Genomic DNA, 15,431 nt, shown 5'->3' with positions numbered 1-15,431 from the left:
TTTCTTTTCTTCACTTAGCACAATTGAGATTTTTTTTTTTAAATGGTAGGTGAAAAGGATTCTTTTTTGCTGACAATTCTTAGCTTATCAAATCTCTGAGCTGTCCACCTAGCTTCTCTAGTCTGGGCCAGAGAGCTCTGATACATGATTAATGATGAAGCTCTCGGCCAGAAAGTCTGCCGTCTTACTAGTTTTGCCTACTTGTTGCATCATAACAATAGTTCTTTGTTCAGATCCGGAGTTTTTGCTTCTTACGTCCTGATTGCTGGCCACATATATTCTGTGGAGGAATAACTCCTGTGATAGTCTGTACCTTAGATTTTTATAAAAGCAGATTTCCCAGTCTGTGTGTGAATGATTCTCTGTTTGCTCTGAACATCTTTATTCATACTTTTTTTTCTTGAATCAAAAGAGATCAGATCTCTTAAGATAGCAGTATTGTTGGCTGGATAATGTATAGCTCTTTCATCTAGCCAATTACAGCAGCCTTCCTTCACTGCTGCTTCCATCCCCTATCAGTGAAGTAGTTCTATCTATTGGCTGTAGCATCAAACCAGAGAAGAGAAAAGATGCTTTCCTGTATGGTGACTCGCATTCTGTATTGTTGCACTGCGTGCCTTATCTATGGGACCCTTTTTTATGTACTTTAACAGCTAAAGCAAAATTGTGTATGGTGAATCTGTTTAGATAGGTTTTTCTGGACAGGACCAGATTAACTGGGCCCTTGAAGAAGCTGTTATTTTTAGGGAACCAGAGAAAGAACAGTTAATGGGTATTCTCGTGGAGCTATGTAAATGGATCTCAGATGTAGTTATAGCTGTAATATATAAGTCAAAAAGGCTCTTCCTGGACTTGAATCTCACCTCCCTAATCTCTCTGAAATATGAGCTGGGTAGACTGCTGATAGAAAGTTCAGTCTCATCTCTTGGTGCGTGCTGTAAGTTGTTAAAGGCATTCAGATCAGTTAAAATTTTTAATAGAGCACTCTGCCATTAACTATTTAAATAGGACAAATCTGCCCACGCGCAGTGTTTTCTTGTTGTCTTACGATAAACACCATATACTCGTGCTGGCCCTGAGAAGCAGTCTGTGTTTTTTCTCTCTTGTATGTGATCACTGGTCATAAAGGTCATGAAAGCCAAATTATGTGAATGCCAGACTAGACAGGGGGTTTACATGAATGTATTTGACTGGAATTTGGTGAGCGATGAAATATGAGAATTTTTTTTCTTTTTTGTATTAGCTCAGAACAGAATGAAAAAGTGAGCAGCCACAAGAACATGTAAAGGCTGACCAGTGCAACATAAAGCCTTGCAAGAATATTGGTTGAATTAAGATGTTTACTTAAAAGGGAGATGAACAGAGTAATTATTCTGCACAAACCCTTAATACTTTTTATCCTCACTAAGCCTGTACTTCCATGAGATGTAGAATTGCAGGGTATGACACCATAACCAAGCCTCTTAATTATTTTCTTGGATTTTGGGGAGAGATGGTAATTCGCTGAAATTTTTGCTCATTTAAAAGGGAGTTTCATGATGTACAGACAGTTCTGATGAGCAATTTGTGTGTGAAACACTGTATGTCAAAACCCCTACAAACTGCACACAATTCGTCTTTGTTCTGTTTAGAAGTTCATAAAGCTCCCCCACCAAAAAAAACCAACAATGATGCAGAATGCATGCATCCATATAGGAATTCTAGATTCGCATCCTGACTTAGCTCCTGTTAGCTTCAGTGAGCCTATAGAAGTTGTCACCTTCTGGGTAGCAGAAGACAGTGGTTTTTGTATATGCCTTCAGGTATTTTTGAAGAAATTCTAGCATCGTGGATCCTTGACCCTGAGTGGGGACTCTGAGCCTCTTTTATGGTTATTAAATATGAATAATGTGCTGTTCTTTCTGTCTTTGCTAAAATGCTAGGCAGTTGTTCTATTATACCCCAGCTCTTAATTAAAAATGAAAGACTAGAGACTTGGGTTCTTAAATGCAGTATTTTATGTTGTGATTAAAAATTTACAAAATAAAAACAAATCCCAAACTTTCACAATATTCCTTTAATTTTAAGCTTTCCAGTAAAAGATGTGCTTCATGCAACTCTTGCCATGTATCACAGATGTGCTTCTCTATGTGGTGTCACCAGCATACCATGTACGAGTTCCATTCTTAGTCATTTGAGAATGCTGAAAGCTTTGAAGCTTTTTGTGCTATTTGCTTGTATGCCTAGTCATTGCAGTCCCAATGTCTGTGGTTTATCTTTTCAAGTTCAAGGAGGCTTTAGTGATGAAAATGAATACCTTCTCCCTCCCCCCCACCCCTTCCCCCTCTTGCTCTGTCTTACAGATATAAAGAGGTTAGCTGAAAAGGAAGACTGGGTTGTTGACAATGAAGGTTTGACATCGTTGGTGGGTATACTTGTATGTCTTGAAGGCATGCACTTTGATGGATTATTATTTTTTTTTTTTTTGCAAGTGTAATGAAACTGGTTTCTATATTCTCCCAAAGTTGAATTATTTTGGACTTTTTCTATATGTCTGCATACTGGTGTCTATAGTTCTATTAAAATATAGGAAGATAAAAAACACAAAATTTTTTGTTTGGATTGTTACTTATTTACAGCAGTCTTAACAGATCGCATCACCAAACACAAATTATTTTTTTTCTTTTCTTCCTTTTCCAAAATTGTTATTTGTACTTCTTAAACTATTATGTCTGAAGCAACTTTAAGCGGTAATGGTATTACTAGACAGCAATATTTTTGAACATGCAAAACAAAAAAAAAAAAGTATAAATAAAAGCTTTGCGGATTTGTGCCGTGTATTGAGAGACAAAAATAAATAAGAACCGGGTATCGAGATATGTAGCATGACTTTCTGCCTTAAGTGGTGTTATTTAAATGTATCTGTATAATTACTGCTGAACGTAAGCATGATTTTGCTGAGATAAACAATAACAACTTCCATAGTCAAGTATCTTATTTTAAGGATGGCTTACTGAAGTAAAAAAGTTATTTTTGAGGTCACAAGTTCAGTTCACATCAAAATGCTTCATAACTTAGCAGGCACACTACCATGGAATTGGTCTGTAGCTAAATAAATAGGTCACTTACATGTTATAATGAGAAATTGAACTGAAAAGCAACTAATTTAGGAGATTGCCTACACGTAAACAACAAATGACTTGAAACCAAATTCAGATAAATTAGTGAGATGCTTTCTGGAAATAAACAGTAATGAGTAATGCCTAAAATACAGCAAGCGTGTTGTAGGTGTGACTTAAAAACAATCTGCGAAAGCAGAAAGGGCCTGTGGGAGGGAGAGTTGGTTTGTGTATATTATCTAAGAGAATGCTCCACAGACTTTTTTTGGGTTTTCTTATTTGCTTCTATAAATACGTGTTTGAAGTTGAGTAGGAGGGCATTAAGCAATCACAATATACACGTTGTAGGAAAGAGTGTTGTTGGGCAATTGTAGTATTATAACCAGATTTACAGCTTCTGGTCTTGGTTTCAGTTGCCGCTGACTTGGGCAAGTCCCTTAACTTTTCTGTTTTTCACTGTTCATCTGTAAAATGGAGAGAGGAGGAAGGATCTTCCACAAAAGCTTTGTTTCTTTATGCTTTTGCTCTATCCTAACCCATCTTTGTTTGAAAACTGCCTCACTCTTTTTTTTTTTTTTTTTTTTTAATTTAGAAATCGCCCACGAATTCCTTGTATACAGCACTTCCCCAGATACCTTTTGAGGCCGTAGTTGAGACATGCCAGATTTTAATGGTGGCAGTTGACCACATTTTGTCATAGCAGGGTTATTTGTCTACTAAAGTAGAATTCATTGTGGTAATATTACAGCAAAAATTGTAGCAAAATTAACCAGTATAAACAAGGGCCAGGCAGTCTCTTTGGGGACATTTTAGGCTTAAGGTAGAAAATGTATTTTAAGTTTGTAGGAAATACTGGTTGATAAACCCTTAGCATTTGTATTCCAGGTTAGAGATACAGTAAGACACTGAACCAACTCTCTGCAGTTTCATAATATCCAAGGATTAACATATCTGAACAGCTTTCTTCTCCTGAGGTGTGATGGTTTATTATGTGGAAACAAAAAAAAAAACAAGAGCAGCACTTTCCTGCTGTTCTTTTAAGCCGGTCCAAAAATAATAAATCCAGATTGTCTTACTGGCTTTTTTCATAATTTTCAGGTTGCTATGCAAGCATCGCTTTCATGATCCATCTGCACCCCAGCATGTACAGAAAAAAAAGTTACTCTTAAGCCTAAAGTTGGTGATGTGCCATAAACTATGTACTGGCTGAAAAGCAGGTTTACATGGGTTAGAAGCTTCTTTTGTCCATCTCTCTGACCCAAATACAATAGGATGATGTCCCTATTTTTTGCTTCACGTTGCCCTGTAGAACAGCTTCCTGCTTAATACCAGCATACAGCCTTGCTTAAAAAAAAAAAAAAAAAAAAAAAGGTGTGACTTAGCAGGGAAGAGAGAAAGACAAGGAAAAACTGACTAATGACTGTGATGCTATGAACTCGTTTGCACTTTCAGAGTGAAATTGATACATGCATCAAGACAGTCATACTTCAGGTTTGGAAACCTGGAGGTAAAAAAAGCCCCCTAAACCAGTGGGTTATTTTCCTCCAAGTGAAAGCAAATTCAGTCTGTTTTTCTTAGAAACCTCTTGCTGAAATAAAATGCAGAAATATCAGATATCCCAGGTGAAATTCTATCCCAACTTAGATCAAGGGGGAGAGGAGGGAGGGTGTTACAGACATCTATAACGAAATTGTCAATATATGCTACCACAAACAAGCTATAAAAATCTTTATGACCCTTTTAGAGGAGGCTGTTTGGTGTAGAGGTCTCATTCAGATAAAAAAAAATGTACATTGATCTATGGTAATAATTCTGTAGACAACTTGAGTACAAAAGTGCATCACTACAAAAGGGGCCTATGGTAATATATAAATAGTATGAATCATTATTTCTTCCCCTCCCCCCCTTTTTGGGGATAATTTGGAAATAGAGCTTACTATACGATGTGGAAGTTTATATAAATTTGGTAGTGTACATTTAACATGCTTATCTTTAACCTAACATGTCATTTGCCTTTCAGCCATCCCAGTTTGAACAGTGCATTATCCATGCCTTGCAATCTCTTAAAACTGTGCTAGACTGCAAACCTGGAGAGGCCAGTGTAAGTTTTGATTCATGCTTTTATTTTCCTTCTTTTTATGTAAATTACTATTGGGTTTCAGAACAAGAACTTTCAGAGAATGACACAGGGGTATAACTTTCCTCTTTATTTTTTTCCATGTACACACTTTTCACTGCTGCTAGCTTTTAGAATTCTGTTTGTGTTTCCTATGTATGGGGCAGATTGGACCTATGTTTAAATCTTTAAAGCTGTTGTTTTTTAGAAAACATGCTACTAATGTAATTTTCAGACAGCAGCAGATGCAACTTTTTTTACGTGGGGAAAAAAAAAAGCGGGGGGCATTGCTAGGAGTTGCTCTTTGCTCAGTGTTGCATCCAAACTACTTGCAGAACTTAAATTCACCTTTTTACTTCTCTAAGCTTTATTCTAAACCAGGAGTCCTGATTGTTCCCATCCACTTAGTACCTCGAGGCCCTGATTGATTGTGATACTGATGTGTTCTGCCAGGTTTCAGTGATCTAAGGAAGTTTAACACTTTTCCAAAGTCCCTTGGGCCCCTCTGTGTGGGTATTGTTTCTCTCTCCTCCCTTATTTTAATTTTTATGGCTAGCTTTTCTAGTTTCTCAGAGAACATTATTCAAAAGAATCTGCAGTGCATGGGAAATCCTTCTTGTTAGAGTGTAAAGACCTTTGAATATCCTGGGAGCTTCTGCTGTAGTTCTGTTAGCCAACAATGTTACGTATCACATGTACTAGGTATGAGGACTTGTTTCCTTTTAGTGAGTTACCTCCTCATGCTTGTCAAACTGTTTATTGGAACTTGTATTTTCTCTCCCCGTTTTTGGGGGAGAGGGGGAATTGAAATTGATCCATGAAAAAACAGTGTCCCCGCAGCCATTCCTATAATTGTGTCATCTCTTTAGGGATGGGTTACTCAGGCCTGCCTTAAGAATAAGGCCACGTGAAGCTGTTCTGCTGAAATAATATGCTTGCATCTTCAGGTTTTCCAGCAACAGAAAACACAGGAGGATGTGTGCCAGCTAAGCATTGGGATCATGCAGGTAACTCTAGCACTTTTAAGTATGAAATGGCACACACGAGTGATCAACAAAAATGTCTGCTTTGTACCCTGTCCACCTCCCAAAAGGTAGCTGAAGTTGATGACTGTGTTATTCCTCTGATACACTCTGGAATACTGAGAAATGTTTGACTTTAAATGTATGTAGAGTTTACTAGCTGAATCTGATGGTATCAAATCCTCAGAGGGTGACATATTCAAGCATTTTACTGATTGTGACTGTTCAAGATTTTACTGATGATTGAGAGACACTTGCTGAGCTGATATCATCTAACATTGATATACTACAGTAAAAGGAGCAATGCTGATTTTCATCAGCTGAAGATCTAGCTTTTAATTTTTGTATCAGAAACCAATTTTCTTTATAACAAATTCTGATATTTTTTTAATACACTTGAAATAGGGTAATAACGTTCTTTAGGCTTTTGAGCTGTTTTTATAGTCTTCTCAAATCATGAGCCAAAGCAAAAAATGGTTTTTAGTGATGCTTCTGTGATGTTTACTTGGGACCAACTATTCCGATTGAACAGTTGAAAACTATTAATAGTGCCTTCATTGCAAATCAGCAGATTACCACTGCATAATTTTAGCCATGCATGATGAGAATCCCTTAGCAGGATTAAAAACTCCTGTGTTTTGCTACAAGTAAACAGTGAAGCCTATAAAATTAAAAATATGCATTCAAAAGGTGTAACTAAAATGTTATATTATTAATGTATGCAAGGTTTAAGACAAAGGTGATGATGATTGTTCTGCTTCTATTGACTGTAGTAAAAGTGAATTTAAGAATCTTTTTTAGTTCTGGCAGAAGATGTAGATCTTGCTTTATTGTTTCCTAGGTCTTTATAGACTGTTTGGAACAACTGAGCACCAAACCTGATGGTGACATAGATACAGCACAGTAAGTAAAATCAATAGGACCTAGGCATAGTATTCTGAAATTGCGGGTGCAAGTCTCAAATTTCAGTGGTGGTGTGGTTTTATCCTCTCTGGTATTTCATATTTCGTATGAATAATTTTGCCTTTGGTTAGTGGTGCTTTGAAGTAAAAGTAGATACTTCTTATGTCAAATGGTTGAGTGACATCATGTAATAAATATTGTACAAGATAATGAACATGGTATTAGTTATACTATTTTATTCAACGACATGAGTTGTAGTGTGCTATAGAAGCAGGTATGTTGTTTTTGACGTGACCTTACATGGAATGAGTTGTCCTTGCCACTAAGTAATGTCTACTCGTTGAGAAACGGCCCCTGCCTTTCTTCCCTTCTATTTTGACTGATTCTATAGGTATTTCTGCTAAATTCTTGAAAGTTTGTTCCATAATTGCTCATGAACCACTTATTTTATGGACCAAAACAATTCAAAATAATCTGAGTTTCCAAGAGTACTAATCATTTCTGTGTGAAAAGCCAGAGACTTGGCAAATATTGGTACACACAATATGCATTAGAAAAAAGGCAAATTAATTGTTTTCCTAACGCCACTTGCTTTTTTTTTTTTGCTATTTGGATGACTCTGTTGGCTGGATAGATGTAAAAACACATCAGAATCTGTGGCAAACCAGAAAATTTATAGAAAATGAAAATTCTTTTAAGAGGGAAAGGTCTGTAGCTAGAATAATACTGTCCGTCCACAAAGCTCCTGCGGGCTATGTGGACATCTTAGAAAAACTGAGCAACGTGGGCTGCTTTATTGTCAAGTGTGATGGGACTTGAAATAAGATTCCAGTCTTATGTTCCAACTGTTCATTTGAATCCACCATCTATCAGATCACTATGTATCACTATGTATCAAAATCACTATACTACTCACTTATAATATTCCTAGTCTTTCAGTTGATGTTTCATCTCCAGATTTGTTTGGAAGCATTCATGAAGACTCGAGTCTTTCCTCAGTAAGTTTGGCTTCTATTTCTAAAAAGCTGATGTGATACTTCATGCTTCTCAAAATTAAAGGAATACAGTCTTTTTTTATTTTTATTTTTCATTTAAAAACAATGTTTGTCTATGTTATCTTAGTATGCTATCTTAAAGTAACTAATGAAGACATTTTTTTGAAACCAGGTCCTCCTCAGAAATTAAAATGGCATCGTTGAAATTAGTGAAAATAGCACTGATGTTAAAACAGCTGAGGATTGGACTTTTGATTTATCACCTTGTTTTAAATGATAAGAACTGGTCTGATTATAGTTACTATTTTTACACCCATGAAGATACAGATATTCAGTAACATAGTTTTTCACGTGGCATGTTTGGTTTTGTTTTTTAGGAAATTGGAAAAAAGGTTTTTAATATTCTTGACACTTTGACTTTGTTAATATACTTTCTTCTAGTCCAGTGGCTGATGGAAAAAATATATTTTTTCCCTGCAAGAAACCTAGTGAGAACCTCTTGTGAGGTTAATATTCCTTAGTATAGGTTTTAAATGTTGTCAGAAGCCCATCTTTGCCTGATTTACAAGAGCAATAAGCATTTCTGCTACAACAGAGAGTCACAGAATGCCAAATCAGACCAAGTTTCTGAATTGCAGACTATAATAATTAGTTCTTTATATCATTTTATTCTTGCAACACATAGATTTAGATATTCGTTGTTGACAAAGTAACTCTTTGTGGCTGTTCTGGACTTCCTCCCATATGTCATAGGTATAAATGTTTAAATAAAGAAGAAGAAATCAATAAATTTTGATACCATGGAAACCAAACGTTCTTACTAATTTTTTTCTGTAAATCCTAGAACACTTCATCTTCTCTTTCCTAATTGAGTAATGAGAACAGAGAAAGTGAGTGCAGAGTAATATTTGTCATTGTATTTTTAAAATGCTTGCTTTTTAAATAGTCTGTATACCAATTGATTATCATTTAAAGCAGTAGACAACTGCGCATCTCAACACTAGTCATCATATTGCTGAAATACAAAACCGTCAGGAGTTCTTCTGGGTCTGAAAACCGACACCATTTCTAATCAGATCTGCAGTATTTTGATGATTGCATTGCCAAATACTTTTGTTTTCAAAATATTTGCTGCTCTTGATTTTGAACTTCCATCTGAGATAGAAAAATGTTTTCATATTGCAGGGAGGAGAGGGGAAGAGGAAAGATCAAATCTATTTAAATAGTATTTCTGTGTTGTTTGGTTCTTTGTCTCTTTGGAAACTATACCTTGTTGCACCAAGATCAGGGAAAGGCAATCCTGATATCTCAACTTCAGAATGTCTTTGACCTTCTCATAATTAAAAAAAAAAAAACAATCATCGAAGAACAGAGATAAGTTATAACCACCTAATTTTTTTTCCGAATTAACTGCTGAAATTATATACTTCTGAACCTTCTAGTATTGTACAATGGGTGAGTCCATTTGTTCAGTACCTGGTTTTCTTCCTTTGTTTTAGCCAGGTTCATGTGAAAGTGAGGATGATCTTCAGTTACATCTTCATGATGGTCATGATTCTTAGCATATTTCCTGAAACAAAGTAAAAGCCGGAAGCAGCTTCCTGGAAAGCTGTCCAACCCTAATTTTTGTAAAGAAGTCTTAACTGCAGTTCTTTATTAGTCACAGCTATTCCAGTGAATGCTCCAGATCCCATAAGAGAAAGCATACGTGTTCAATCATCATACCTGATATTCACTCACTTCTTAGTGCTTTATTGAGAAAAATATTTGTGAACTTCACTTTATTTATCAGCATGTTTTATTACATACAGAGAATCAATAAAATACTATACATTTCCAGTATTGGTCATGCTGATATTTCTTTTTTCTAACTATTACACTCTTTATTCTCTTAAAACAAATTTTTAGGAACAGAGGCTTTTAATTGCACTCAGCAACTGCCGTTATCTGGAACGTCATACCTTCCTTAATATAGCTGAACATTTTGAGAAACATGGCTTTCAAGGTGTTGAAAAAATAACTCAAGTAAGTGAGAGCACCAGAATGAACTATCATTGCTTGAAGGAAACAGTTTTTATTTGTTTTACTTTCTGTGGAAATTAAGTGCGTGTGTTCGTATGGTCAAAAGGACTCTTGGGTGAGCCTTCTACAAATGAGTGGGACTCCAAGCATCAGCTGGACACATCATCATCAGTGACATGGTTGTATGTGTTTCTGTAAGGCTTAAATAGCTGGTATAGAAAATGTGACCTCTTATTCAGGGCTTGTGTGTTCAATGGCAAAGCTTATCAGATTTCTTAGTAAAGCTGTTTAATGTCACTGTGTTTTCTTAATGCAGAGAATAAAAGATCGTTATCTCAGAAATATACTTGATAAATTATTTCATTTGGTAATCTGTGTTACTGATAGCTATTGTTCATAAACTAGTTCAGGTTTTTTGTTGGTTTTTTGTTTAGCTTGTTGGTTTGTTGTTTGGTTTGGTTTTGGGTTTGTTTTTTTTTGTTTTTTTTTTTTTTTTCAAAGAACGAAAATGTCAAAGTGGGCGGCAGTAGCTGTCTCATTTTCCTGCCTTTTTGTAAAGATTAATCATTTTTTATGAGAAATGTTGTGACTTAATCCTTAGGACCATAAAGCTAGTTTATTTCCAGAAACATTTGTTGTTTGGAAGTAAAATGTTATCTTTTCCAGTACAGAGTACAGTGTTTCACTCGAACTGGCGTTTCTACTATATAGTATATCCGTAGTCCTGTTCTGCCTGAATGTTGTTTGAATGTCTGTGGCTGAAGTAATTTTGAATAGCATTTAAATGGGGTTGATATGATTTGTATGGTTAGTACAGTATAGAAAATTACTCTGGATATTGCTATGTGCTGCTGAGACAACTGAGAGTTCATCTAGGTACCGTTAGTGGTGTCTATGTAGACAAGAAGTATAGACAGCAAGTAAGACATCCGTGATGTATTCAACACTGTCTTGTGCAGCCACATCGAAGTATTGCCATTAAAAGTCTGGTAGGTTTATAAATAACAAAATTTGAATGTTGAAGTTGCAGATTAATTTCAAATCTGTGTTAACCCTTTGAAAGCACTGACTAGTGTGATACTGCATCTATGGGACACATCAATCAGTAATGCTAGCTGGGAGGATTTGGATAATTAGACAGTCACCTTAAGATGGCAATTTTTGAACCCTTCATTAATTTTAAGAGAGGCTAGAAGCCCAGGGAGGTTTAGGGGGGTTGGTTGGTTGTTTCAGTTTTGTTCTGTCACCTACATTTCTGTAAATTTCTTTATTTAACTCATTACTAGATACAAAATTTCCAATTTAAAAATTGACAAAATTAAAAAAAAAAATAGAATGTGGTTTTATCTGAGAAGACTACAAAAAACCCTATGCTTTTAAATTCTGTTAGCTTTATAAATTGAATTTTAAGGTAAATTTTGTAGTGTATATAGGTAAAAACTGTTGTTTGGTTGCGTTTTTTTTAAGTTGCCTTTGTTAGAAATCATTATTATCTAATATTCTGAAAATATAGAAATCATAAAATGGTAAACAAGGAAACTTCCTTACATTCTACATGGTTGTTATTTCCATTTTTTTTGTAGTGTGCAAATACAAAGTTACATAAAATGGCCAAATTTTACACTCTGCTTTAGCACATGCCACCTTTACACATACTTAAGGTCCTCACTAGTAATTATATTTAATTTCTACATAATTCTTAAGTGCTTTTCTGTGGAGATTCTTTAATTCAACTTTTTATCATCACTTTCGTCAACTAGCAAGTGGAAAAAAAAATTACTTATCCCATAATATTCACCCTTGCTTATTGATTAAGCTTCTGAATAAAATTTTTTCCACAGTTCTGATACTTAGATAAGGCAGAGGGATTACTAGGATAGAGGCTCAAAATGGCTTTAATACGAAAATTGAAAACTCTAGTTACAGGGAAGTTCAGAGCAGAAAGATTATAATGAAAGAACTGTATATTTTTATGAGCATGTACCCCACTTGAGAGTCAGGAAAATGGGTATACACAACAGGAGTCGTTAAGGACTTCTACTCTGCTTCACTGCCCCATCCTGGACTCAAAGTAACATTCAGGTGAATTGTTCGTTCTTTCTTGTAATCTTTCCACCAGCTGAAAAACGAGGTTACCCACCACTGTCTTAATTGTGCATTGAACTAGAAACAGGTTGAAGAGGACTTGCATGAAACAAAAAAACTGTACTGAATGTGCAGATGATCTTTTGTATTGAATGACTGCAGAAGTGGAAGGCAGAGTTACTTAATTTTAAAACACTTTAAGGACTACTGAAGCAGTTGTTTCACAGATTCTTTGAATGGGTGCATGTTTGCAGGGACTACGCACTGGAACTTGTACTTGATTTTTCCCAGTAGCTCAAACCTAAATAGGAATGGTCAAAGGATAGTTATTCTCCCTAGTCATAAGAAATTGAAGTGAAAAAGGTCTTGAAACGCATTCTGGGTTTACATTCCTGTGATGCTGTGTAAGGGGGGAAAAAGAGGGTTTAGTGAGATTTTTGTACATTTTTTAGTGTGTTCTTTTTTGAATCTTGGGTGTCAACGGGCTATTGGATAGAAGGGAGGGAAGAAGAAAATAGCCTTGATCTTCTCCTGGGACCAAATTTTCAATGCCCCATTGCTTTGGGATACAGATCCTCTTGTGAGAAACTAAAGGAAGTTCATCAGATCGGAAAGCAGGAAAGTGGTCCTGTTTCTCTGTTTCTGAGCATCAGCTTCACCATCCCAACTTTCGTGAATCTGGCAGCAACTTTGACCTGGATAATACCTGTTTTCCCTTGCACTTATGATCTCATTCCTGAAGGCTTATCTCTCTATCCGTTCCTGATTCAAATATTGCAGTTCCCTTTTCTCTTCACTTAACAGTATAGGCATGCCATAGGGGACGCCAGTTCAGACATCCCTGCAGCGAATAAGCTTCATCCCTTATTCTGCAGCTTGCAGTGTTAAATCTTTTGTCTTTCACAGAGAAAAGAATTATAAGGAGTCAGTGTTCTTTCTTTCTTTCTTCTGAATTCCCAGTTTGGTCTAGAGCCTTGCCTTCTTCCTCACTTTTAAACCCCTTTGCTTCTGGAAATTATCATATATATATATAACATATGATAATATGTTATACATTATCATATATATATGATATATATATATGAGATATATATTTTTCCCCTAATGGTTGAGGAAAATGAGTAATACTTAAGCTTTACTTCGCCATCTCTTAAGCTCTTACTCATAAACATAAATACATACAAGATGACTCTCATGATATTTTCAGTGTATTTTATTTGAATTTAGCATCCATCATCATGTTATAATACCGACTTCCTACTTTAACATTTTATGATACACATTGTGTTTTAGAAGCTACAATTACAAGGCATACCTATGTCTAATAAAAAGCTCTTGTATGAAATTTGAAGTTGTTCAGATACAATGAGAAAATTGTGCGTATCCCTTTAGCTTTCAGTCTGGCTAAGTTGTGTGAATTAATAAAAATTGCATAGGGAGCTGTTAAAGAGAAAAATTCTGCAGATGTTTGTGAGCTGTAGCTTATGCATCTGTTGTATGGCAGTGCCTTGAAGTAGAGGGGGGAAGTTCACATGTACAGTTTCAGAAGGCAGAGACTCCTAAATAAATCTCTTTTTAAAGTATAGGGCAGATAGTGAGAAATCATAATATTCCAATGGATAGATTTTAACTATTATATGAAAATCTTTGTGTTTCAGGATGGAAATTATTATGGGCATATCTTAAAGCATTGGCAAAATTTGGTTGCTTGCTTGGTGCAAGATCAAGAACTCTGGACACGCAGAAAAAAAATCGTGCCATTAGGCAATAACAGAGTGGTGTGCCTGCTTTGGCATTTCTTGGACCTTTCTATATGTATCTATTGCTGAGCTCAATAAGAAAAAAAAAAACTGGGTAGGATGGACAGATAATATGGAAACTCCTACTTTTTTATGTATGTACTTATGAACTGAAATGTGTAAGTAATTGCTACTCTTTACCAAAAATTAAAGATGTGATCTAAGTTTTTGGGTATGTGATTTAATTCTGGTAATTAATGACTGTTTATTATGTTCTTTCTCTCTTTTTGTTTTGTTTTTGTTTTGGTTTTTAGGTTAGTATGGAATCCTTGAAAGAGCTGGATCAAAGACTGTTTGAAATGTACATTGAATTCAAGGCAGATCCGATAGTTGGGTCCTTGGAACCTGGCATTTATGCAGGATATTTTGATTGGAAAGATTGTCTTGTTCCAGCAGGTAAATATCTACTTATTAAACTCTGCAATTATTTTAACAGTGATTGATAGGAGCTAAAATATACTGTAAAATTAAAAACTTCTTTTTAGTCTGTGTTTTTAACTTTTGACAAGTTCTTATTATAAGTTCTTTCTCACAGACTTTACTTAATTCCTAAAACATTTTTCAAATACCCCCAAATGATTAAAGCAGCTTTTATCATTGATAATCTCTTTAATACTTGTTTTTTGTGATTATTTTGCTTCATTGCTTATATATAATAGAAAGAATTATAAAAGACATCTTTGCTACTTTCTTATGAAATTCATTGAGATTGTTTGGGATTTTTTTCCAAAGAATCTGGCCACTTTTGTAATAGATGTAATTACAGTTCTGAAAAGGTAAAATTATGAGAAAATGCATACTATAACAGTAGTTCAGCAAAGACTGTTAAACCATTGAAGAAGGGCAGGTATAAGGTATTTAGAATGACTGAGATGTTAGTCATTAATTAGGTGCTTTAAGAGCCTCTGTTTTAAGGAAGCATAATATAAATGAGTCTGGGATTTGGTGTTGTTTTTTTAAGCAGTGAATACTGTGCACATCTTAACATTTAGGTCCTTTGAACATCTAATTTGTCATATCTAAAAGTAATACATCTAAATCACTTACCACATGAATGCCTGGTTAATACCAAGTTGAAATTAGTTGCAGTACCATAGTATATGGCATTTTGAAGGTGATCTTGTATTAGTTTTCAGTAAATCAGTGACTGACATGACAATTTGTACTTTCTTGTTTTGATTGTTTCATGGAGTTGTATGTGGCAAGCTTAGTAGAAATTTTTTGGTACTTTAAAATTTGATAGGGAAGTAATTATGCTTGTAATCTGTGAATCAGGACGTGCAGTGCTTGCTCACTGGGCCTTAAAAATGCAAAGATCTTAGAGTTTATTATTTTAAAGAAAAGCGTCTTTCTACCTTTCATTACTACTTTTGTGTTCAGAATATATGGTC

At 35.2% G+C, this 15,431-nt stretch overlaps 1 protein-coding gene across 1 annotated transcript in view; it reads left to right on the top strand.

Annotated features, from left to right (window-relative positions):
- The window catches only part of EXOC2 (exocyst complex component 2), a 133,350-nt gene that overhangs the window by 80,237 nt on the left and 37,682 nt on the right, over positions 1 to 15,431 (top strand). The window contains exons 17-23 of the mRNA XM_082479417.1: positions 2,343 to 2,404; positions 5,119 to 5,199; positions 6,162 to 6,221; positions 7,078 to 7,139; positions 8,071 to 8,137; positions 10,043 to 10,159; positions 14,295 to 14,436. Coding sequence (XP_082335543.1) covers positions 2,343 to 2,404; positions 5,119 to 5,199; positions 6,162 to 6,221; positions 7,078 to 7,139; positions 8,071 to 8,137; positions 10,043 to 10,159; positions 14,295 to 14,436 — 591 coding nt within the window. The remainder of the gene's footprint in view (positions 1 to 2,342; positions 2,405 to 5,118; positions 5,200 to 6,161; positions 6,222 to 7,077; positions 7,140 to 8,070; positions 8,138 to 10,042; positions 10,160 to 14,294; positions 14,437 to 15,431) is intronic.

The sequence above is a fragment of the Vanellus vanellus genome (genome assembly GCF_965231255.1).
Source record: "Vanellus vanellus genome assembly, chromosome: 2".
NCBI classification, from domain to species: Eukaryota; Metazoa; Chordata; class Aves; order Charadriiformes; family Charadriidae; genus Vanellus; species Vanellus vanellus.
Note: the sequence above shows the minus strand (reverse complement) of the source record. Positions and strands in the feature narration are given on the sequence as shown.